The sequence below is a fragment of the Toxorhynchites rutilus genome, chromosome 3, assembly GCF_029784135.1.
Source record: "Toxorhynchites rutilus septentrionalis strain SRP chromosome 3, ASM2978413v1, whole genome shotgun sequence".
Lineage (NCBI taxonomy): Eukaryota > Metazoa > Arthropoda > Insecta > Diptera > Culicidae > Toxorhynchites > Toxorhynchites rutilus.
The window spans coordinates 242206745-242234005 of NC_073746.1; the positions used below are offsets into that span (position 1 = coordinate 242206745).

The 27261-nt window shown below is 40.1% G+C and overlaps 1 protein-coding gene across 4 annotated transcripts; it reads left to right on the forward strand.

The window, feature by feature from the left end:
- Nucleotides 1–1738: 1738 nt before the first annotated feature.
- LOC129775443 (sorting nexin-13-like) lies at nt 1739–26825 on the forward strand. 4 transcript variants are annotated; one of them, XM_055780191.1, is made up of 9 exons: nt 1739–2019; nt 2076–2182; nt 2615–3127; nt 9599–10300; nt 10362–10901; nt 12061–12176; nt 24492–25583; nt 25646–26001; nt 26064–26825. In XM_055780191.1, the coding sequence occupies exons 1-9, from the start codon at nt 1907–1909 to the stop codon at nt 26431–26433; spliced, it is 3909 nt and encodes a 1302-aa protein (XP_055636166.1). In that variant the 5' UTR covers nt 1739–1906; the 3' UTR covers nt 26434–26825. The 4 variants fall into 4 exon arrangements, with proteins under 4 accessions (XP_055636166.1, XP_055636167.1, XP_055636168.1 ...); XM_055780192.1 differs by having other exon boundaries at nt 2666–3127; XM_055780193.1 differs by having other exon boundaries at nt 2930–3127; nt 26064–26824.
- The last annotated feature ends 436 nt before the right edge of the window (nt 26826–27261 follow it).

The following is a 27261-nucleotide window of genomic DNA, read 5'->3' on the forward strand; positions in this document are numbered from 1 at the left end:
TTGCTATGGATACGGTAATAAATAAAAATTTTCATTCCATTTTCGTTACTTAGAGAGTAACTACGTTTTTTATTCTGCTCCGTTTTTCCATTATCCTGCGATACTTTGTGATAGTCAAATAGATTTTTGCAAGAGGCGCCATCTAGACGTCAACCTTTTCAGCCGAGCTGTTAATTGACGAATTTACGCAAAGCTGAATCAGCTCATGCGACATCTACATTAGAGCTCAGAACCCCAAAAGTGAGGGTGTTTGTTTATTTTACGCACTGAGAAGCAAGATTCTGTGGTGATTATTCATTTTATTTCAATTTAGATTCGTTTCAGCCATTGAATGTCGTCAGTATATGGTAAGAAAGTTGGAGTTTTGTATATTTACGATGGTTTCAACACGCGATTTGACCAAAGTCATAGATAATCTTCGTAAATTTTAAGTTTGACAATGCATACCGGTTATTGATACTATGGATAATTGCGATGAAATCGATATCATATCAAATTGGGGGATATCATTGATTATGTAGGGGCCGAAACGAGAAGGATTTGCATTATTTTTAGCGCAAAACACCCTATTCATCGTTTACTTAGTTGAAAAAAATTAAAATTACAATACTTATAACAAGCCATTCCTCGTAATACACATAACACATTGTAAAATGATTATTTTCTAACCTTTTCAGCGTGGGAGGAATACATGAACCCGGGAAATTTGAAGATAAATTCTGATTTTTCTAAAAAATTTGAATGAAGCTCATACCAAAAAAATAAAACATCCTCATTTTACTCGCTGCGCCATCTGGTTGTAAATCCAACGTAAATTCGTCAATTGGCGATCTAACGCAAAACGTAAACGATCGGTGAGACATCTGGATTTTGTTTTTGAACTAAGAAAATGATGATAAGGTAACCTAAAACTCAAAAACAAATCACGTATATTTCACTTCCGGTATTTCGAAGGTAGTTTTCACATGTAGGAAACAGGCATTTTTCAACTTGTTTTTGATTGTGCTCTCGAATTTTCTTTTTTGAATCAACCATTGTCAACATTTATACAATTTTCACTACTGAAAGATGTAGTTAAATAGCATGTTATATATAAAATTGCGCAGAATTAAATTTCTTACAAACTAATCGCAATCAAATAATTCTTTATGACTATAACATTGTGATTTATGGAAAGAACTACAAGCCTTCCATAAACTCACATTGCAAAATTTAAAACCATCATCACTTTTATCGCAGCGCCGCCTAGGTGTAAATTTGTACGTTAGATCGCCAATATATCAATAAACGAACGGGATTCGCAAGAAAAAAGTGACGTTTGACAAACAAGCGAAAATACACATTCGAACAGAATTTGGAACTGTACGATTTCTTCGAATGAACAATTTTCGAAAGTTCGATTGGATAGAATGGTTTCGAGCGAAAACAGGAATACGAACGGACAAAACCTTCGAACGTATTTGATTCGAATGAAAACAAGAATAAGGTTGATATTCTTGAAATTACTTAAAAATGTTCAAATTAAACGGTAACACTGAGCGATTGAAAGAGAAAACCCAAAAGTGGACAAAAATTTATCCATGATTATTGCAAAGAAACAATTTGGTTAGCCAGTGAGTACTCAGCCAAAAGCAAAAAAGCGATTTTCACTCTGCACAGTGTAGACAGCTGTTCGTTTTACTGGTCGCGTACACACGGCTCTGTGAAATGTCAAATCTGACATTCGTTCTAAATCCACTCAATGTTTTATTATCCACCTAGAAAGGTGTGTTGTTTATCATTTGCGTTTGCATTTCCAGAGAAAAGTTATTCTTTCTTCCCGAAGTGTCAGTTCCTGAGTTGGGCAAATATGATGAATGTAGTTCTTTAGTGCGATAAAGCAACGGGCGCGGCTGACACCGGAAAGATGGAGTTCAAATACGCCAGCTGGATCGTGCTCAGTGTGGGTGTTTCCATTAACATTTTCGGCCTGTTTTGGTTCGTCGCAATCCTGATTGGTCTCGTCGGATTTGTGGTCGGGTGCGTAAGAATTTGCTTTTAGAAGCTGTCAGGTCGTAAATATTGTACAATTTTAGGTTTCTGACCATCCTGTACCTTCAACATGGTGATTTGGACAAGTTTCTCGACAGTGGTCTTCTGGAAAATCCACTCGATGAACCGCGAATTTTAGGGCTCAGCATTGGTGAGTGTGAAATGGACGAGGGGAATGAATGAAATACAATTGGTTTATTATATCCGTTGTTGCTTTTGCATGCTTAATGTTTGAGTTTTTGTTCTCTGTTGCATGTTATTGAGAGTGGAACAGGAACGTGAGTTGTCTTTTGTTTTGCTACGTTTTACTCGCTCATGTTTACCTGTACAGGTGCTGTCGAAAAATTTGTTACACTTTTCTTTTTAAATTTTAGTTCTGATTCGAATTTTGTTTTTCAAACGAAATTTTGAGTTAGCATATCAGTTTGGCTTCATAATAGTTGTGTGTTTCATACCATTTGTTCGTGTTCGTTTGTGAATTTTGCACATAAAGATAAACTATTTCATCCCACGTCCACATCAAACATTCTTTTTCTCTCTTTCCCTCGACATTCCCTCTGTCTATCTAACGGCTAAACTCTAGTATGCGATCAAAAGCCCAGTAATATGCTAATAATCTCACCCAACATAAAAGTACAGACTGAATCCAGGAGGTCGAAGCTGCACGCTTCCGCATCCTTGGATCAGAACAAACGGCGCAATCTGCTCGATGCCGGTATTGAGCTACTTTTCAAGAAACGCACAAACGAAAGCTCCGGCAGTGGGGGCCGTGCTGGATCCGGAACAACCGGTGCGGGCGGTGGCACTCTTTTGGGCAAATCGAGTACTGGTTCGATCACGGATCATCTCATGCATAAGGGACATTTGCACTTCCATCAAAAGGATAATACTATTTTAGATAACACGCTAGGGCCACCGAAGGCGGCCTCCGGCACCGGACAGCAAGGCAAGCAACCGTCGCCGATGAGTGAGGAGCGTCCGGGAATGAGCCGATGGAGACCGTTCGAAAATATTAAAATACACACGGACAAGGGAAGATCGACTGCGCACCACAGCAGCGAATGGACTGCAGATAAACCGCACAACAAGAAAGAATGTGAGTATCCTTACGTAGAGATGTAGCTTGTGAAATTCAATTCATTCTTCATCACAATGTGCGTTACTAATCGTATTAGTGGCATATGTTGCTTTGCAGTTGTCATTTGAAATTCTGATCACATGAAAAACCTTTCTTCAGCATACATTTCGAAATTTTCATTACAGGATTATACGTTTTAAGGATGATTAAATTGCTTAGATCACTATACATATGGAATGCTCTTATTGCTTACAATTCGAAAAGACTGTGGAACTTGACCATTTATACAATATTTTTAACTGCACTTTTAACTGCGCGTAGTAACACGGCAGATATACATAGTATTTCCCTTAATTTACTTCAGATAAAATCAAGTTACAGTCACGGGTCATACTGATAACATGCCAGCCCGAGTTTGACAAAAGATTTTTTTTTCATATACGTATTGAATTTATCTTCCAGCCCAACAATAGTGAATAACTATATTGTTACAAACGACTATAAAATACGGAGAAAAGCGGTCCTGCAATCCTAAGTAAGTTGGTTGTTGAGTTGGATCTGCAAATGTAACGTACCCTTTCTTCTGAGATGCCTGACACATGCATTGAACAAATGGACAGATTCATCCAATTTTTGGTGCGTTCACCTTAACACCTGGTGATGAGATCACTTGTGCATATCCAATCATAAAGAACAGCTCTTTTAGATGAGCTGTGCTGATCTGAGCTGTACACCATGATGTGATGGATTGCACGCCCCTAGTTTAAACATTGATAAGGAGTTCGAAGCCCAAGATTTTTTCATATACGAGCGGAATTTTTGAAAAAAATTACATGACTATTAAAACTGAATGAAGTTGAATAAAAAATAGTTTCTGGAGTTTTTTCATTCAATTATATATGTTTTCTTTATATAAATACCCACAACGTGTAAAAATACACAGTAGCAATATTACGCACAGTGTGTGAGTGTACGAGTTACGATTTTTCGCACTAGCATAGAAGAGTTAATGAGCGATTACAGTTCGTAAATACTAAACGACTTTGTAGCAATCGCAATCCCAAGACTAACTACAGGACATGAGATAAAAGGCATCACACTATGATTCACCCTGGTTTTTCTGCTGGTACCGGAATGGTCAATATTCGTCAATCTACCTCGAAACATACTTTACTTTACTTTGTTGACCAACGGACCGTTCATCGGTTTAGGGCCTAACGAATTAGAGATGTCCAGCTTCGTCTGTCTTGGGCAGCCGTTCTCCAGTCACCTCGTACACCAGCAGATCGTGCATCATCTTCCACCGCGCACATCTACCGAGTGCGAGGCCTACCACGAAGTCGGCGGCCTCTTCCTGGTTCTCTGCTGAAAAAATTTTTGGCGGCTCTCTCGTTAGGTATCCTGGATACATGTCCAGCCCACTGCAGCCTGTCACGCTGTATTACCTTCACTATATCAGCATGTTTGCATACCTGGTACAACTCGCGATTCCTGCGCCTGCGCCACACGCCAATTTACCGCCAAGTATCGATCACAGAACTTTACGCTCAAAAACTCCGAGCACTCATCGGTCAGCTTCCTTCAGTTTTCATGCTTCATGTCCTTAAAGGGCCACCGGGAGGATCAGCGTCCTATACAGCGCTAGTTTTGTGTGAGTTTGCAAACTACGGGACCTTAGCTGATTACGTAATCCGTAGAAGGCCCTGTTCGCAGCTGCAACTCGTCGTTTCACTTCACGGCTCATATCGTTGTCACAAGTCACAGGCGTACCAAAATAAACGAATTCATTAACCACTTTAAATCGATCCCCATCAATCTCCACTTCAGTACCAACACCACCGGAATCTCCACGCTCCCTGCCAGCTACCATGTACTTTGTATTGGCAGAGTTGGTGATAAGTCCCAACCTCGGTTTTTTGCACGTTTGCTCTTCGTACTGCTCCTTCAAGGGCTATGTTGAACAGTAAGTTGGAGAGCACATCCCCCTGCTTCAGTCTACTAACGTTACGAACGCGACTGATGTCTCGCCAGCTATCCGCACGCAATACTTCGATCCTTCCTGTGTCATACGACTCAGCATAATTAGTTTCGTCGGAAAACCGCGTTCCAGCATAATCTGCCACAGCTCGTTTCTTTTCACTGAGTCGTATGCCGCCTTAAAATCTACAAACAGATGGTGAGTCTGCGAGTTATACTCCCGGAACTTGTCGAGGATCTGTCGCAGGGTGAACATTTGATCCGTCGTGGAACGCCCCTGTCGAAAACCAGCCTGGTATTCGCCAAAGAAGGATTCCATTAGCGGTCTCAATCTGTATGCAGCGTTGAGCAACGTAATGCTCGATAGTTGCTACAATCGAGTCGATGACCCTTCTTGATGGGTCATATAGTGACATATAGTGGAGGGAATATAGACAGGTTTGTGTTATACGAAGCGTAGAAGTTTATCGTTCGTGAGAGGAATTATTTTATTCAACCAAGGTGTGAACCCATCACGATTGTCCGTTAAATGATGAAAAAATCAAATTATTCCTCCTAGAAGTTGTATTGTGATTTTCAGCAGTGTAAACGGACAGACCCTCATTGTCATAGGGGGGTTTAAATATCATAGAATAACATGTAGAAGGTGTTCTCATTAACAGAAAGCTAAAATTCAAAATGTAAGTATACAAATCAATCACCTGTCCATATTACCCTCACTGTCCGTATTACCCGCAGTTCCCCTACGGAAGAATAGCTTTTTTTTCAGGTTCTCATGCTTGTACATTTTGGAATGGATAATCTTGTTTGTCACGAAAACCTGTGTTTGTGCTGGTTTTTCCGAGGAGGAATCGATTCCCCCTTTGAGCGTTAATAATTCTTTTCCAGCTAAACGAAGTGGTATGATAATTACTTTATTCGAAAAATGAGATGTTTAAGATTTATTGCTCAATCAACGTTAGTCCTACGTCAACCTTGCGGTTATATCAAAGGTTATACCACTAGTTTTTTTCATCCATAGAAGTAGCCGAATCACTTCTTCTGGATTCGCCAAAGAAGGATTCCATTAGCGGTCTCAATCTGTATGCAGCGTTGAGCAACGTAATGCTCGATAGTTGCTACAATCGAGTCGATGACCCTTCTTGTAGATTGGGCATATGAGGCCTTCCAAGCAGTCGTTCGGCTATTGTTCATTCGCCCAGATCCTCAATATAATCTGGTGTATCGCATAGTACAATCGCTCGCTTCCCACTTTTAGAAGTTCGGCCGGGATATCATCTTTCCCAGCGGCATTGCCGTTTTTCAGCTCACTAATCGCCTTTTTAACCTCCTCCTGTGTTGGTGGCTCCACAGTTTGTTCGTCATTCATAATCCTCATCCTGTTCTTGTTTTGCTCATCTTCAGGCGCTATTGAACGGTAAGGAGGTTCAATAGCGCCTGAACGTTGTCCTTCCACCTGGCTGCAACCATCGGTTTCTCAGTAAGCAGGTTGCCGTCCTTGTAATTATACATCATCACCGGCAGGGAAATTCCTGCTTCTGACTCTGTTGACTGTTCTATAGAAGCTCAACACGTCGTTTCTAGCAAAGTTGTCTTCTGCGCAGGCGAGCACCTGCTCCTCGTACTCGCGCTTCTTCCGACGGTGGACTCTATTTTCGGCAGCTCTTGCCTCCCTGTATGTCTCTTTGTTCTCCGAGTGTCGTAGTGATTCTCACAGGGATCAATACGCTAGCCTAGCTGCAAGGGATCGGACGGGTCGTAGATTGTGGATAGCGAAACGGCATCCAGATATGGAGGGTAGGTGCGAATACAATGAATAAGTACCCCGAACAAGCAGCAGGAGTTAGTTAGGGCCGGGAGATTCGTAGTGGACTCTACATAATCTCCCCTAACGATTCATAAAAGGCGAGTAAACATGGTCATAAGCGTCTCAGCCAAAGAAAAAAAATCGGTGCGTCTGATCTCCAGGAGGAACGGCCCAAACAGCGTCTGTTTCGGTGCGAGCGTCTGAGAATGAAATGCTGTATCCCGCCAGCTACATTTAAGATGGCAGCCCCATCAGCAGGATGTAGGTATCGCGACCCTGGTAAGGTAGCATACCGAAACCCATCCTAACCACGAACAACGAATTTAGAAATACGGAATCTCGAAACACGCAAATCGAAAAGATGCACAAGGAACAAGTTCTCTTTCAGCTACTAATGGCAACGAAACCTCGGCACGCGAGGACATCGAGGATCCTGGCGTCGGTTCGTACAATGTGGGAATCAATTCCCATAAGTCAAACGTATTCTTATCATAAATTATATTAACAATCCGAGTCTGTGAGGTAGAATCGTGGATAATTTGCAGGTTCCTTTTTTAAATAGATTAGGGGAAGTGGGGGTAATACGGCAGGTAATAATGCAGTTTCTTGTAATTCAATATACTGTTTTTCAACCTAATCGGCCAAATGTTTTACAAAATTTTTTTTTCAATGTTTTTTTACTGAAATTAAAACAAACCTAGCAAGGTAGAACTTTTTTTTAATGCGGGTAATATGGACATATAGTGGAGGGAATATAGACAGGTTTGTGTTATACGAAGCGTAGAAGTTTATCGTTCGTGAGAGGAATTATTTTATTCAACCAAGGTGTGAACCCATCACGATTGTCCGTTAAATGATGAAAAAATCAAATTATTCCTCCTAGAAGTTGTATTGTGATTTTCAGCAGTGTAAACGGACAGACCCTCATTGTCATAGGGGGGTTTAAATATCATAGAATAACATGTAGAAGGTGTTCTCATTAACAGAAAGCTAAAATTCAAAATGTAAGTATACAAATCAATCACCTGTCCATATTATCCTCACTATCCGTATTACCCGCAGTTCCCCTACGGAAGAATAGCTTTTTTTTCAGGTTCTCATGCTTGTACATTTTGGAATGGATAATCTTGTTTGTCACGAAAACCTGTGTTTGTGCTGGTTTTTCCGAGGAGGAATCGATTCCCCCTTTGAGCGTTAATAATTCTTTTCCAGCTAAACGAAGTGGTATGATAATTACTTTATTCGAAAAATGAGATGTTTAAGATTTATTGCTCAATCAACGTTAGTCCTACGTCAACCTTGCGGTTATATCAAAGGTTATACCACTAGTTTTTTCATCCATAGAAGTAGCCGAATCACTTCTTCTGGATTATCTGATTATCTAGCTGTTCAAGGTAGTCATCCTTGTAGTGATTTTTGGTTGTAGCATTTCCTGTGTTCATTTCCTTTATGACACCCGTCATTGCCACCTGTCTTTAACACGTTGAGTGCCAAGGTTTTACGGGGACTCTATGGAATTTTTTAAACGTATTAGGGCCATCGTTTCTTATCGTAGTGGAAGGTATTTTTGTTCAAAAGGGAATGCTTATAAACTTATATGCTTATATTAGTTACCTTTATTATCATATGTTATTCTGTCAGTCACCGGTGACTGACGTGGCAGTCAACATGTTAATAGCTTGACTCAGTTTCGTTTGAGCGTGCTTCAAAGACAGACACCTGCAAAGAGAAAATAAACCATATGTCACAATTTCACATCTATAAAGCCGAAACCGCAAGCCAGGCGGCTTTAAATGTGAATGAAGTTTATGGTCCTGATACTGTAACCGCCTATTAGACACAATTTCGGTTTCGTAGATACCGTCAGTTGTATCGAATATCGATTAAATAATGGCCAGTTTTGATCAATAGGAGAGGAATCTCAGTGTTATAGAACCGATTCTTTCATTCTATGGTCAGGTTCAACAGTTCATAATATAGTACGCCGAGCCATCTCTCCAAATGTAGAACGTAGGCCTCGAGCGGTGATTTCTTGATTTGGCTGGGGCGATATAGGAGCATGACCGAAAAAACTTCATATAATCAATTCTTCGTTTCCAGTTCCGTATTTGCCTTGTATTCGGTTCCACCGTTACGCCGTCAGGCAACCCTCGACTTCCACTCGTACGGTACCAATTTTCATGTTTTGTTGACTCAATCCTATGGCCTTATAACGCATTTAAAGTGACTCGTTGAGTCACTTTAAATGACCGTGCCATTTTTCTTGGTTCCAATAATTAGCTTTGTTGAATATAATTCCTAATCTAATCTAAATCTTCGAAAATCTTTGACATAAGTTTGGAGTGCTGAACCATTCCCGACATGTTATTTTACTGACAGCCGCTTCGAAATGAATATTTTAAATCATTTCAAAACGTCATCTTCCTTAAAACTTCCTTAAAACAGTTTACTTTTTCAATCGATAGTTACTACCGATATGATTCGCTCGCAACGCAAAAAATGAACTGTGTGTCGTGGACTCTTGAACACGACAAATTCAAACGTCTTACGAGGCATAAACGTGATTAATTACCTTCAAAATCATTTTTTCCAAACTGCTAATTTCATTTTGACTTGAAATGACCTTCAAATAATAAATAACATTATTTTCCACAATTCGATTTTCGGAATCAAAATAATTTGGTACTAATCGTTCTCTCCCGCAGCCGGTGCTTTCCAGATAGGGGAAGAGGTAACCGCGAGCACCATGGCATCCTCACCCCTGGCTACATTCAAATCGTACATCACCCATCCGGAAGTCCTCCTGCACAGAGACTCCCCTCCTGGCTCGCCGAAGAAAAAGAAAATCCTCAGCGGCCATAAGGGCGTTGACAAGCTTATTCACAGCATCGTGGACTACGTCATACGGGACTTCATCGAGTCGTGGTACGCGGTCGTCTCGGATAGCCGCGAGTTCAGCGATACCAACATCCGTGGCAGTATCGAAACTCTCGTGCTCAAGGTTTGCCAGCGGATCAAATCGGCTGAGCTGCTTCCACTTATGACCACCAAAGTGATAGATGACTTAGCACGCCACACTCGATTCTACCGACTGGCCACGCAAGACGTGAGCAACAACACAAAGGCTCCCAGTGGGGCCGATTTGAAGAGGCTTAAGATCCACGAGAAGCTTTCCCCACAGAAGAAAAATCAGCGAGGGAACGGCCATCGGCGAAACAAAAGCGAGACGGATCTGACGTGGCACTTGGGAAACGCTGCCCTTCAGAAAAATGTTGCCAATTCGAAATTCTATGGTGGAAAGGCGGATGAGCAATCGCTGATCGATCCGGAGATTATGTTGCTGAATTCATTCTTTGGCTTCAGCGACGTGTATAAACAGGAATGCATGGACGAGGAAGCGATGCTCGGTAAGTACGATATTGTTTGCTGTTTTACAGAAATTTGGTTCTGATTTTCAACAATTTGCAGCGTACTTCAAACGTATCGCCGAAACAGTATTATATTTCACCTTACCGGAGGAAGATTTTAACTGCCTAACATTGCGCTCGCTCCTGTGCAACATTCTGACGAATAATATAATTAAACCAATGGTCAATATGCTAACCGATCCTGACTTCATTAATCTGCAAATCGCCAAACACTTTACCAAAGAACCTCCCAGCGGAGAATTTCTGCTGAAAATGATTCGCCAGTCGAACGATCTGTCCGAGTTGCGTGCCTGCCGGCAGCTTATTACCAAAGAAATGGACGCTAAACATAAGGATTCCAACTGCAGCTCGGAGCTGGCCAGTCTGAAGTATGCCCAGAAGTTGATCGATTTGCGCATCAGCCATTTACAGAGTAACAAAAACGACCCTGGCCGGAGTGAGAAAGATAAAACGACGTCCAATCTGCCGTTGCTAAGTCTGGACGACATCTTACGGAAGGAGCTTGCCGTTTCGTACTATCTGGATTATCTCAGTGTATTGAACTTGCAGAAATATGTGATATTTTACCTAACCGCACAGGGTAAGTGTGGTTTTTTTGACGTAGGACTACGTCTTTCATTTCTATACCGGGGTGTAAAATCAAAGTTTCGAAAACGAAAGCGTTACGCCGGAGACCGAGATTTTGAGTGTTAATAGCTCCTAAACAACTGAACGAAATGGTATGATAAACACTTCATTCGAAAGATAAAATGTCTACGCGTTCTATACTTGTTACTTTCTGATCCAAAAACTTGTTTCAATAGTCTTAAATTTGCTTTCAAAATAGGCTATTGAAATCACCAATCGGTATATAAGCGAGCGCCGCTCGGAAATCCACTCAGTTGTAATTGAACAGCGATTGGAGCATGTTGTCGCTGTTGTAGTGAAGCTCTTCATTTATCATGAAAGCGCGGATGAACGGTGTCACCAAGAGCCTGTTTGTGCACCTTAGGCCAGAAGGGAATCCATCAGGAGGAGAGTGATGCTACAAACGGTTCCCCGGGAAGATCTCGAATCAGCCGCTACACACACACACACATACACGCACGGATTTTTTTCCGTTTGGATCGAGAAAGATCCGGAAAATAATCTGCCAGTTCCTCTAGGAATTTAAAAATACATTCATGTGAAAGAGTTTATTTGAATGTTTTCTATCCATGTAACACTGTGACCAAATATGTTTCAATCAAGTGCTATTAACAGATGGTTATCGAGTTAGCATTAACCACTGGTGGGCTTCCAGTATCGAGGAAAATGTGGAAATATCTAATCGTTACTGAAAATAATCTGCCAGTTCCTTTGGGAATTTAAAATTACATTCATATGAAAGAGTTTATTTTAATGTTTTCTATCCATGTAACACTGTGACCAAATACATTAGGTTTTGTGATTTTTCAATCAATCGCAATCAACAGGATAGCTTCTGAAGATTATTCTTCCCCATCAGTAGGATATTTCCGTATCCAATATTGGATGCATAAAACCTTGTGCCTCCAACGTAACGCTCTCGTTTTCGAAGTTCTCCAAATATTCATTCATTCAGAATGAATTCAGATTCAACTTCATACAAATGATCTCTAAATCAACGATAGTCCTACGTCACCCTTGCGGTTATACCATAGATATAACCCACTTCCTGTTTTTTACACGTAAGAGATCATAGTTTAATATTGAATGTAATGTTGGTTTTAATTTTTTAGAGTGGAAGATTACAACAAGTCAGAGTTACTCGGAGATGCAAGTCAACAAATCGAGGATAGAACGTGAAGAGTTGATGCGTATAATAAGAGACAAAGCGAACCATCTTTATCAAGAGGTAGTTTTTAGAAACTAAATTAAATGTATTTCTGCAAATTACATTGAATGCTGTATGTATGTTGTTTCTCAAAAATCCATTCCATGGTTTTGAAATAGTTCAGATATATGTTTGCCGGGAATCGAACCCGGGTGAAAGCCGGATATCCTAACCACTAGACAATATGGGACGTAGAGACGCGATTCTAGTTTCTTTCTATTTTTTTCATGTTATATTTTTCTATACATCTCTATATATAATATAAAAATGTTCTGTTCGTTTGTGTACGCGTCAAAAACTCGAAAAGTGCGGAACCGATTGAGCTCAAAGTTGGACAGAATATACAATCCACTTCAAAAAGTGTTATTATGGCATAAAAAATTACAGGAGGTTTAGTCCAAGATACGACCGCATTGTTGACGTAGAACTACGCTGTTATTTTATATAAGTCGCTTGTTTATATCTTCGGATATCATTTTATAACGCTTTGGCGTTTGCAGACAATCTTAACGTCTGCTTCGCCATAACGTCAGTTTAATGCATTGATGCATCCTCAAAGGCACCAACGAAGCCCTTATGATGACGGAAAACAAACAATGTTAACTGCCTGGAAAAAGACTGAATTATGCCACACAGCTTGTACCCTGCTGTAACACCCTTCGAAGCGAATTCGCTGATTAGTTTGTCAAGAGCGACCGCCTTCACCACCAGCGGGAAGAGCTTGATTTGGTTGCTGCCTGTGTAACGGCGTTTACATGTTCGACCGACGCGCCGAAATCGCCTACTTCGCTGTTGTTCGATGCGGTGTCACACTCGCGAAGGCTCGTTCAGTGCGAGCGCTTTTCACTGCACCAACATCGCGTGCATCGTTAGATGACGCTTACCTCGAAATTTTATTGCCCCTGGCAATGCGTTCGTTTTTTTGCAGGGCTCGAGCCTGCCTTCCTCTTCTTCTTGCTCATCACAGACTACGCGAAGTGTCCAATTTATGACGCGGAAAGGAAGGAAGGAAGAAAGGTCTTGTATTATAGAGACTTTAAACTTTTGCAGTTCATTCGTCTCTAGCCTTGAGAAAGACCCTTTGAAAACTCTACTCTATTTACTCCAGCGCTACCACCTCCACCCTCTTGCCTTGAGAAAGGCACTCGATCCCTCGCCGTCCAGCTCGTCCAGCAACGATGTTGACCAGTCGGTGTCCACACAAAGAATGGAAGCGGAAAGAAAAACACACGATACAAATAACGCCAAAAACGAACTGAAAAAACCACACGACGATATCCAAGTTGGATTACCACTGGTGGGGTCCAATCTTAGATCGAAGCGCAGCGAAAGCAAAGTGAACTGGATTGCTCAACAGTCCGATGCCAAATGAATGTTTGCCTCAGCGAGATCCACTGTTTATACTCTAAGCAAAAATTCCCCTTCATTCTTCTACTTTTTCTTTGTTCACGGTGACTTGAAATCCTACGACTTCCCCTCCGTTGGTCGTCGATAAGTTGCTCGTTACTGACTGCTCTGTTCGGGAAAGCACACAAATGTACAAGCAAATGTATGGGAAAATGAAAACGCTAAAAGTTTTCATGATTTTTAACCATTTACAAACCAGGGAATTCTAATGTATAGCATATTAAACAAATCTTACGGAATTTCCAATTCGTTTAGTATGCAAATCGCCAAAATCCTTTCGCGGCAAAAATAGTTATTAACGTTAACTTTATTTCATAAAAACGTGACCTGTTTTCTGATTTGGCACCCTTAATGAAAGACGTAGTTCTACGTCAAAAAATGGAAAATTGGAAGAAAAATGATTTTATATATGACCAGAGTGCGTTTCTGAAATTGAGCTTCTAATGAAAATCGACTATTCAGCAATGAATATGTGTTCTATGTGATGGAAACATCTTTTCCCACGTGTTTGACAAAATCATGAACTGAAATTGTGTTTCGGAGTGATTTAAAATTTATCGATTCCCCTCATCTAATTCTATATATATAAAAGTTTTCTGTTCGTTTGTGTGCGCGTTAAAAACTCGAAAAGTACGGAACCGACTGAGCTCAAACTATGATACGATATACAAAACAACCAAACACATCTAGGAATGTTGTTACAACATAAAAAAATGAAAAAAATCAACTCAACCATGTAACCTCACTGTTCCACAGCAAAGCGTGGCAGGGTACAGCTAGTCCTATATAAAAATTGTACCCAGTGTTGAGCAAGAAGACTCAAGATACTCTTGATCGGTCGGTTTACAAGCTCAAAATTAAACACCTTATTGTTTGGTGAAATTCATCCATCAGATATACAGTGAGAAAAATTTAAATGTAGAGTCATATTCATATGTTCTGGTAAGTCTACGAACAATGTTAATCCGAATCAGTTGCATATGTTGGCTCTCCACGTCGTAGTTCATTACAATATTGTCTTCAATTACAAATTTCTATTTGGCTACATAGAAGACAAAAATTTGGTTTTTATGGTGAAACTTCGTTTAACCGCACTTTTGTTTCAATAATGAAAACAGATATTTAATTGATATCTCAATGGTAAACGTAAGTCAATTTTAAATTAGTTTCGATTCTTACGAACAGTTTGAAAAAATCGGTACTGCGTAGAATTGGCGAGATTCTCTCGCGTTTCAGGAGGAATTAGTCTCCAGGCTTCTCCCACAGTAGCTGCTAGTTCCCGCACTGTTCCATACTCCTTTTCCACTCGTCGTGCGAGGATTTCTCAAAGATTCTCTGTCGGATTTAGATCCAGACTATTTGCTGGCCAGTCCAAAACCTTGATGTCTCGCTTTATCCCATCCATTGTTCCATGTCATGTGTTTTATGGCGAAATCCAATCTAGCCAGAAGATGAATTCGAGATGGTCTTTTACAGGGTGTCGACTACCTTGCAAATCAGGGAATATCAGGGAATTTCTTCGCTAAAAAAAAATTATTTTTTGACGTTTTTGATTTCTATATAGGAGGGTCACTCTACGAAAAATGTAACGTTTATTAAGAGTTTTCAAATACATATTACGCAGAATTGTTCTTACAATATATGTTCGCCTGGGACATCAACAGTGAAAATAATAAAGCAATTTAACAAATAAAACAGATATGTTTTGCGAGCGGATGCGAAGATAAATCATGAATCATGCATTCTTTCTTCCAACTTCGTTCCCATGAGTGTTGTATGTAACACAAAATTACGTCTAATAATTCGTTCTATCTAACAAATTAGCAAGATCTGAAAGTAATCAGATGCAAGATGAAAGACGAAAATGAAACGAAATGAAATATTAATATTCTTCATGACCCATACTCATAATTCTCAATGACTCAATTCCTTCTATGATAGATTGAGCAGTAGAACCAATACGACATGATTGTGATAGCTGCAAACGAACATTATTTCACCGAAAAAAAATATAAGAATAAGACAATGGAAATCACAATGGCATAGCTTTCCATTAAAAATAAAGCAACTTCATGATTTCATGTGTATTTTACCTCAAAATATCACGAAATCGTGTGTACTTTCAACATGATATATGATATTTTTTTTTCGTTTACCGATTCACATATACTTCATCTACCACTCCACCCTGTTATGTGTCCACTGATATTCATGAATCATTTTCAGTTAGATAGTTGAACTACCTTCTTCTTCTTCAATGGCACTAACGTTCCTAGAGGAACTTCGCCGTCTCAGCGTAGTATTACTTGCGTCATTTTTTATTAGTACTTAGTTGAGATTTCTATGCCAAATAACACGCCTTGAATGCATTCTGAATGGCAAGCTCTAGAATACGCGTGATCACAGTGCAAGTCGGAGGAAATTTCTTTGACGAAAAATTCCCCCGACCAGAACGGGAATCGAACCCGAACACCCGGCATGTTAGTTATGACGCTAACCACTCGGCCACGGGAGCACTAAGTTGAACTACCTACCAGAAGCTTATTGTCTTTCTTTGTTTGTTACAAACCGTTTGAGTACATACAACAAACGGTTTTTTTCAGGGCTACTATTTAAAGTTTCAAAAAAATTAAACTAACATATTTCTGAATAATGATAAGAATTACATTGAAAATAACCAAGTGGTCTGAACAATCACAGTCCTACGTCAAACTTCCGTCCGTGCCCTAGTCTCAGATCCTTCTACTTTTTATTACTATAAATAATTCGATTAGAATTTCAATTATTGCAGTAATCGAAATGTTAATTATACAAAATGTGTATTTTACTAGCCAGGTTCTCTGTGTACATTTACTTCAGTGCATGTTGCTTTTCCTATGCCTATGCTTTTTCAAAATCTCCGAGTTTGAAGTATTTAGCATCAACAGCCCTCAGAAGAACCAAAAATGCAAAAGCAGAAGTCTTTAGATAATCGCATCCTCCATAGACCCAGTCGTTATTGATTGCGATTGATAATTGGTTGGAAAACGATTCAAAACCATATCCAGTACGAAGACAAGGAGCACCAAAAGAAAGAAGCTCTTGCGTCAAATGAATCGAAATTAATGAAACGGTAATGAGATCGAGGTGTCGAACCGAAATCTTTGGAAGGGAAACGATAAAAAAAAGTTTGAGTTTTTTTTTTTGAGTCATATTACCTGCAATTCGATGAAAAACATTAAATACTTTTGCAAGTCCGTGAATATGGATGAAATATGTCTGTATTTATTCAGAATACCGATGTGAACTCTATGACTCTATTACATGAAAACGAAGAAAAATTGCGCACAAAATAGGCAGGTATATCAGCTCCATTGAAGTTGTCTGACGTATCGTTGTTCCAATTTCATGTACAGCAATATTGAAAAAAGCAAGCGCGTATTTTCCATCGAGACAACCATAGAACGAAATAAATCAAACATATCAGTGCACTATACACATTTTTGTTCAATTCTTTTCTTTCGTTCTGTTTTGTTGATCACATTCGATCAAGTTTATAGATCGTTGGAACATTCGAACATGTTTACAATACATTATATATGTTTCATTTAACACCCAAAATATTCACTAGAAATAATTTATATGGCAGAACAACGTGTCAAACCATGTTGAACTCGAACATCGATGCATGCACACGTACATGGGAGAGAGAAAGAGAGGAACGAATTCGTTTTGGGGGAAGTCACTTCAAAATGCAATGAGGACAATTTGACTGGGAAGAATGAAATTATATAGTCGAGTCGGTAGGGGGAGATAGCGACTAAACGCCCGGCTGACTGTTTACTCGTTTTGGCGGAGAAACTGCGTGAAGAAGCCAAAAGTCATTACTAGATAATCAAAAGTCAGTCAGATAATCAGCTGACTATCCTCAGTTGACTATGACTATGCAGAGCCCTGATTGCAAATATATTCAAAGTGCGCAAGGTGTGTGTGGACTTCAAAAGCGGTACAAACACAACGCTTTGTTTCGGTTACTCAAGACTGCATCGGAAGATATCCCTTCATGTCATCAGCTCACCGAACTTCTACGTATACCGTTTGGCAAAATGATTGATAACAATTTGTTGCGATAACGTCGATAACGTTGATTGAATAATATGTGTTCAACTTACATGTCAAAATCCAAACTATGCGCCTGAAATTCATCTAGTCAAGCAGATTTTCGGTTCGAGAAATACGTACGCTTGGGAGATGCAATAACTTCAGAGGTAAATATAAATTCATTGATCGTTCAGCCATTCTTCTGTTCATATATTTTTGTGTATATTTTGTGTTTTTATCCACGATAAATGAATGAAATGAACAAGGCATCATGTTATAAGTCAGACTTGCAACGAAGAACGTAATTTTTCTTTCAATCACTGGTTCAACCAATAATTTAATCAGTACACTCAAATGATTACTAAGCCAATGGTAGTCCAACGTTAACCTTGCGATTATATCCTAGGTAGGGTCGGTTTTTTGCACTAACTATACAATCTGTGGGGGCTCTAATAGTATTTTCGAAGCATTTCCATATTCTTACAGTTGCCAATAAACCACAGAACTAGTGGTAAATTTGATTTCTAAACAAACATCTGGAATTTTTCTGGAAAATTACCCGAAAATCAGGGAATATCAGGGAATTGTATTTCGATTCTTGATACGACACCTTGTTTTAGTATATTGGATGTATCCAAATCTCCGCAGTATTTGAGAAATTCGCTTAGTGGTTATTGGGAGCCCAAGTTCCTACGTAATCTCAGTCTCTTAAAAAATATTAAAGCATTGAACATTCCAATTCCGGCCTGTCATTGCGTGTTGGTTACTGAACAATCCGAGAATATTTTACATTCGGTAAACCCCCACTTTTATGATTTGATGCATGGGTGACCTTCGTTGGCTTTGGAAACCTAAAATTTACCAACACAAAAAAACCATGATACAAAACAAAGAGAGAAAGAGATAGGAGAAAGGAAGACAAACAAGAAATCATAAGAAACAAAAAAGAAGATGAAAAATAGAAGGTTTATAAAAAACAGAGTTGGAAGAAACGGCCATTGGAACGGTCAAATTATTTATGTCATATTAAAATTACCTGTAAATAATATAAATGTGAATGAATTGTAAATATATGAGTTGTGAATTATAAATAAACAGACTGTAGTGCATATTCAAGTTGGTGCTGTGTTTATTTGGTGGTTACTCACCCCCCAAATTATAAACCCAGGAAGGAAAACCGCGACAGTCCCAGGTCGACGAAACGCAGGATAGGGTCCTGCGTATTGGCATCGAACCAGCTACCCAACATTGGTCCTTCGAACCGGATAAACGGAAAGGATTCAGCAGCCAAATTATATCAACCGAAAAGGAAAATCCGCCATCACTTGGGCCAATACAACAGCGAATTGGGGATTCGCCATTGTTTATTCTACGACACAACCGAAGATCCGCCATCACAACCAACTCAACTGAATTCCACTGCACCACCAACCAATAACTGGCATCAATAATATCCAATCCACATCATACTGACTCGCACTACAGTAATTCCGACCGAAGGCAACAGGAAAGGAACATATCAAAAACACTCGATTCTACACTTCAACTTCAACACCAGGTTCAAAATCCTGGTTGTCCAGGTAAATAAACAAATAGTTTATGTCCAGCCGATGCTGGGATAATTATTGTTATCTACACCACGCGTTTATTTACATTTCACAACTCGAGAAACAACGGAATCAACACACACAACCAAAAGCGATTCTTCATTAAAATCATCCAACAACCGCTGAGGAACTCACATCACACAACCGAATACGGCTCGGTTTGTTTACTAGTTTGATCACTATATCATCAATTACCTTATAAATTACCAGAGGAAATGATATGCAAACAAAGATATGAGATATAAACAAACAACATTTGGGGTCATCGAACAACATCACGTGATCAACGAAAACAAAGGCATATCCAATCCATCGAGCATACTTGATCACAACCGATACATTGATTCATCATAACACCGGGTGCAATTCCTGGTTCTCCAGAAACAATACGGGATCCACGCACGCACACCATCCAGGGCAATCGCGATCAATCATTTCGCTGGGAATCAATGTCAAAATACGGGTTGGCACAACACATACGGTACACTGTGGCATCACAGAACATTTCGTCGGCTTCAATTCCTGGTTTGTCCAGGTAAATATATACACGAGATATGTCCAGCCGCTGCTGAGACATTTTGGCAAAATCTACACCAACTGTTTATTTATATATCACCATCGGAGAAACAACACAAACACAGCCGAAGGCAAAATCATATGGCCAACGGATGTCATCGCACTATTTTGTCATCACTGAGGACCAAAGTACGAAATCACATCGTAACACCGGTTAATCGCACCGCTTACCGTAGAAATCACCGCACATCGAATCCCTTATTCTTGTTAAGGTCAGTTTATGAACTGTATATGTCCAGCCGAAGCTGGAGTTTGTTATTGTTTACTACACCCACGTTTTCCATCTTGCACACTGGTATTGGTTTAGCATTCGATTGAATTTTTGTGGAACGTGTAACCGAGGGGTACTCGAATTTGAAAATTACACGTTTTACTAATGAGGAGCAGCAGATGTGATTCCGATGATCAGCCGGCACACTGCTTTTGGATACTAGAACCAACAATTATTCCGTAGGTCAGTTCACAGTATATGCCCAGCCGTGGCTGGTGTTTTTGAGTACTACATAATTTGTATTTCCTATCCTACGAAACAACTTTGGGAATTATGGCACCAATCACGCGGAATACTTCACTCAAGGCGCTTCAAACGAGGTTGAAGGCTCTATTGGGAATGTTCGACGATATTTGCCGTTTTGTCGACTCGATGGATGATGACACTCCAGCGACTGCAGCGACAGTTCGTATAGAGAAATTGGACGAATTATGGGATCAGCTCAACGACACAACAATGGAGATCGAGATGCACGAAGATTTCAATGACGATGACGAAACCTACTCCAGGAAACGATCGGAATTTGGCGATCGTTATTACAGGGCGAAATCTTTGCTACTTGAGAAGGTCAAGGAGCCAGAGAAGAAGTTGAACCTTTCAATTACCAACCAACAACCAATCCATGAGCACGTTAGACTCCCACAAATCAAGTTGCAGACCTTCGATGGCAACATTGATGAGTGGTTGAGCTTTAGGGATCTGTATTTGTCATTGATTCATTGCAAAACAGACTTACCAGATGTAGAAAAACTCCACTATTTAAAGGGGTGCTTAGTAGGAGAAGCTAGGTCTTTGATAGACTCGCTCGCAATCACCAAAGCGAATTACCAGATAGCGTGGGATGCGTTAATGAAACGCTATAATGATAGCAAGATGCTCAAGCGTAGGCAGGTGCAGGCACTTTTTAATTTACCAAGCGTTACAAGAGAGTCGGTAGCCGAACTGCAGTCACTTTTAGAAGCTTTTGAGAGTATCGTTAAAACTTTGGATCAACTAGTACAACCAGCCGATTACAAGGATTTATTGCTACTGGATGTGTTGTGTTCGAGAATGGATCCAACTACACGCAGAAGCTGGGAGGAGCATTCTACTCCAAAGGAGCATAATACGATCGAAGATTTAACGGAATTCCTACAGAGGAGAATAAGGGTGCTTAGTTCACTTCCCGAAGAATCCGTCGAGGCGAATCAGGATTATTCACAACAATTCAAGGGGAAAATACCTTTAGCCAAAACTAGCCATAACGCATTGATATCGTCCAGGGAACAATGTGTAGTTTGTCCAGGTTTCCATCTCCTTTACCAATGTCCGAAGTTCCAACAGATGACAATATCCGCTCGTGATAATTTGATCCGTACCCTTTCGCTATGTCGGAATTGCTTCCGGAGGGGACACCAAGCAACCGACTGTAACTCGCGATATGCATGCCGGAATTGCATGGAGAAACACCATACATTGATATGCTTCAAACCTCAATATTGTGCAGTGAAGAGGTCATCAAACCAAGGGAATATTTCACCAGAAATTAGGGGAGCTGGAATGGAATCAAATGGTGAACATTCGAACATTTCTGCAATAGTTTCATCAAACACAATATCAACCAAGGAATCATCGGTTATACTAGCAACGGCTGTCATTCTTGTGGAAGATGATAAAGGGATCACTTATCCAGCAAGAGCATTGCTAGATTCGGGATCTGAGGACAACTTCATGTCAGAACAGTTTTGTCACCTCATGAGACTCCAAAGGGTTCCAGCAGAAGCATCGGTTATCGGCGTTGGCAAAACAAATAAAAGGGTAAAACAAAAGGTTACGGCAAATATTAGATCGAGAGTAGAAGGATTTTCGTGTGAGATGGAATTCCGATTGCTTGATAAGGTGACAGGCAATCTACCAACTTCAAACATATTTGTAAGAAATTGGAAAATACCAAGGGGCTTGAAATTGGCAGATCCAGCATTTTCGAGATCAAAACCGATAGACCTGATTCTCGGAATACAACATTTCAACAAATTTTTCAAATCGGGAAGTCAATTTTATATCGGGAACGGATTACCAGAGCTGACAGACTCGGTATTCGGATGGGTGATTGCAGGGACTTTTAGTATACCAAGCACTACTCGCGTAGAATGTTGTAATATTTCCACAACATCCAAAGGATTAAACTTTGATAAAAGATTTATCAAGGATGGGTCAAACAAACGACGCAATATCCGCACATCAAAATTTAACTATACCAATAGGAGAGAATTATTGAACCTAAAATCAACAGATAAGCCTTCATGGAGTAGATTCACCACGATGAATTTGAGAAATTTTGAAGAATCCTGTGCTGCCAAGAGAGCAAGATTTTAGAAGGAACTTGGGATGAAATCAGAATGGTAAAAAGGAATTACCAGGATTGGGCAATTTGAAGATTTGATAAATGCAATAATCGGGAAATTAGGAAGGAAATGCGATAATTGAGAAATGGAATACAAAAGGGATAAAAGGTTTAGAAATATCATCAAGGAAAATTTAGGAGAGCTGCCAATCCAGTATGCGAGAGGTTTATTTATCATTTCAGAAATTAAGTAATTTCAGCGCGGGCGAGAATGTTGGTTACTGAACAATCCGAGAATATTTTACATTCGGTAAACCCCCACTTTTATGATTTGATGCATGGGTGACCTTCGTTGGCTTTGGAAACCTAAAATTTACCAACACAAAAAAACCATGATACAAAACAAAGAGAGAAAGAGATAGGAGAAAGGAAGACAAACAAGAAATCATAAGAAACAAAAAAGAAGATGAAAAATAGAAGGTTTATAAAAAACAGAGTTGGAAGAAACGGCCATTGGAACGGTCAAATTATTTATGTCATATTAAAATTACCTGTAAATAATATAAATGTGAATGAATTGTAAATATATGAGTTGTGAATTATAAATAAACAGACTGTAGTGCATATTCAAGTTGGTGCTGTGTTTATTTGGTGGTTACTCACCCCCCAAATTATAAACCCAGGAAGGAAAACCGCGACAGTCCCAGGTCGACGAAACGCAGGATAGGGTCCTGCGTATTGGCATCGAACCAGCTACCCAACATTGCGCGTCTTTTTCAGTATATGTCAAAAGGTTGAAGCGTAAACAACATAGTTTTTTGCCACTTCGAATATGTCGAATTCCGTACCAACGAGATTGTTTTTGTGGGGAGTGTTACTTTATTACTTCAATATGAAGAAAAAGCTGCGAAAAGTCATCGCATTTGGTGGAAGTTTATGGTGACCATGCTCCAGCTGAGAAAATGTGTCAGACGTGGAGTAGCTCAGCAAACTATATCAGATCATTTAAAAGCAATAGGAATGATCCGAAAGATAGGATATTGGGTGCCGTATGAAATAAAGCCCCGAGACGTCGAACGCCGCTTTTTTCACGTGCGAACAACTGCTCCAACGACATAAAAGAAAGGTTTTTTTGCATCAAATCGTTACTGGCGATGGAAAGTGGGTCCATTACGACAATCCTTAACGTTGGGCAACGTATAGATACCCCGGCCATGCATCAACATCGACGGCTGCGCGGAATATTCACGGCCAGAAGGTTATGCTGTCTATTTGGTGGGACCAGCTGGGTATGGTGTATTATGAACTGCTAAAACCGAATGAAACCATTACAGGGGAAAGGAAAGACGGCCACAATACGAGCAGAGACACGATAAAAACTATTTTGCAGCACAACAATGCTCGGTCGCATGTCGCGAAACCTATCAAAACATACTTGGAAGCGCTGAAATGGGTCTCCAGACGTTGCTCCGTCTTACCGGTACTCTTATTACATTCTGTCAAATTTTAAATTAAGGAAACAACATGTTAATATATGCTAGTTGAAATATAGTTAAGTGTTTGGCTCCTTTAAACTTATGTAACTGAGCCTGAAAAAATAAACGGATTAATAAAAAAAATATCATCAATTTCTAATTTATCGCCTTCAAAATACGACCTTCTGAAACAATACATTTTTTCCAACGAACAAAAAATACTTTTTATAGCTTTATCCAGGAATTTCCTGTCAAAACGGGTCCCACGAAGCGGTAATTTGAGTTTCGGAAAAAATGAAAAGATTACACGGGTTCCCATCTAAAGAGTACGGTGCTTGTTGAATCACTTTCGTACAATTTTTTGTCAAAAATTCGTTTACAATGATCGATCGATGAGCTGGTGCATTATCATGGTGCAAAATTCAAGTGTGTTTTCTCAAGCCCATCATCCCGAGCATAATTCCTTTTATGCTGTTTGTTGATGTTTTCAACGCACATTTCGCCAAAGAACAAAAACATTCAACAGACGTTGATCAAATATTCATCAACACTAATTGTATGTGTGTAAAATCTGATTTATTGTAATTTTTTCTTTAGTATTTGGTTCCCAAATCGACGAACTGTCTGAGCATCGATCCCGGTCTAATCGAGGCACTCGCCATACGCGTCCGAGATACGTCTATCCAGCCGGAGAACACATGGTTTGACTCGATCTGCAAATATGTATACGAGAAGCAGAAGAACGAGGAAGTCTTCCTGAACAATTTCTACCAAAGTTCGGCCTACAAGCAGCTGCTACGGGAGCTGGACTTCAGCAACACCCAGGAGAGTGAGTTGCCATCGTTGGAACATTTGGGAATTTCCAGCCAAGTTGATAGCTTGAGTGATACCAACTCGGGGGATGTGCGATTCGACGAAACGGATGACGATGACATGGGAACCGCGCCGTCAAGCGATTTATTTCACAGTAACATCAAAGAAGAATACGATGTGAGAACCGTTGGTACGGCTCAAGCATCTACCAAGCGGATGGCGATTGCAGATGTCAATCTTCTTCCAGCGGTAGCGAATGTAAAGCATGCCCGTTCCCATAGCGACTGCACGGGGATGTTCACAACCATTAACGATATTAACGCAGAGCAGCTGAAATCTTCCGACTGCTCTAGTAGTAATGACTCGGGCAATGAGCTCGCTATGCCGTGTAGCATAGTATCTCCTGCGACTTTATCAACCAATGAGACATCAACCCAGCAACCACCGGTTGAAATACATATAGAGAACCGTGCAGAGGAAACATTAGCACTAAAGCAGAAACTATCCGCCAAAATCATCAACACAGCGATCCACTGTGAGGGTCACTATGCGGTCTATGCGATTCAGGTGGGGATCATCGAGGACAACGAGCACAAGAGTTGGCACATCTATCGGCGCTATTCAAAGTTTTTGGAGTTGAAGAAACTGTTGGTGAAAAGGTTTCCCGCTCTGTCGAAAGTGCCCTTCCCGGCGAAGAAAACCTTCCAGAATACGCAACGAGCAGTTTTGGAACATCGAATGGAGATCCTGAATCTATTCTTGCAAGAGATATGTGTCAAAGCGGAGCAAAATGATGAAATGCGTGCCATCGTGAGGAATTTCCTGGAACCGGATACGGACGATCGAAAAATGCATGGTGGAGCTGTGGTGAAAACGGTAAGGCAATCTTCTCACAATAATCTCAGTTCCTTGGATCACGAATAATGATATATTTCTAGATTGAAAGCTTCAAATCGGGCATGAGTAAAATAAGAAACATGCCGGACACGCTGGTTGGCGGCATTTCGCGTATGTTCCTCGGTAAAGGACCGTTGAAGGAACGAACTTTCTACGACATACAAGACATTCCCACCCTGGAGTTGAAACAGTCGGAGTACCCGGCACTGGCATCGGCCCTGAACCTACTCGATGAAGTGTTTGATCTGCAGAACAAGTCCCAATGGTTGAGAAGAGGTTTGATCAATCGATTGCTGGGAGCTCCGTGGGTTAGCCACGCGACAAATAAGAAGATAGTACAACTCGCTAGCTCGCTACTGTCGGCGGATAAGGTGGAAACAGTCCTGTCGGCCGTTCTGTAAGTAGACTGCTCTCACCGATTTTTTCTGCATTGGTTCGACATTCATCTTTTGCTTGTAGGAACAACGTTTGGCCGGAGGGCGACCGGTTCAATCCCAATCCACCTCTACGCGAGGACAGCACCAAACTACGCACCAAGCTGGCCGCCAAGATCGCCCTGTTCGCACTGCTGTCCGACGATCTGAAGCACGTGGTCGGATCGGTAACGTGCAACACCGGACTGTTGAACTTCTTTCAGATGCTACAAAACAAAAAGCTTAACACCCGTCTCCTGCTCATACTCATAGATCATCTGCTGAGGGTGATGTTCCAAACCGACAGTATGACCAAACACGTGATGGTGGCCAGCGGGGAGGACGGTTCCACGATACGTATCGGGACACCGTCCGGTTCGGCCGCTGGGTCCCGGAAATCGTCCAAACATTATTAGAAGAACAGGTAAGTGATTAGCTTAGAAATGTTGCGAGACTGCGAAACTAAGCAAATAAAAACGTATCGAAGCATTCCGCCATGCCGAATTAGGAGAAACACAATTCGCTGATTGAATTATTACTCTAGTAGAAAAACATAATTAGAACTTAATTTGAATATTACATTGTGCATAGATGTATTCCCATGATATTAGCTTTTTTACTCATTGTTGAGTTATTTTCCATTTCTCGAATTATTGCATTTTATTTTTGTGTGCAATTGGCTGAATTAGATCATAAGAGATGTTTCGATGTCTGTTTTAGAATTGTATGGCGTTATTTTTTCCGATTATGGATTTAATTCTGTTGGTAAAGCGTTAGTGAATTTTACTTATTCATCATGTACAATTTTTTTTTTGTTCGAAATAGAAACATTGAAAAATAGAAAATAGAAGTAATTTTTTTCCGAAATTGTCCCTTTAATGTTTTATTCATGGTCAATTGATCCATTGTAGTTTCAGAAGGATGATTTTCAAGTGGTTAAATTTTCATTTTAAAAACATAAAAATGGGAAAAAGTGTATGAAATGTTTACTCAAATCGAAAATTTGGTGTGGTGGTTACTTTTCGAATATAATTTCACGCAAATCCTAATAGCGATTACGCTTGAGCAGTGAAATGCAATTTTTTACCTAATTTACTTTGACACTTGTTACGAATCACGCTTTAGTTGTCAGCAGGGTTGTAATTACTATAATTATCGAAAATCAGGAAAAATGAAAATAAAAATCAGGAGGAAATCAGGATAGCTGTTATTAAGATGTTCGGAAAGTTTGTGTCGATTTCTAG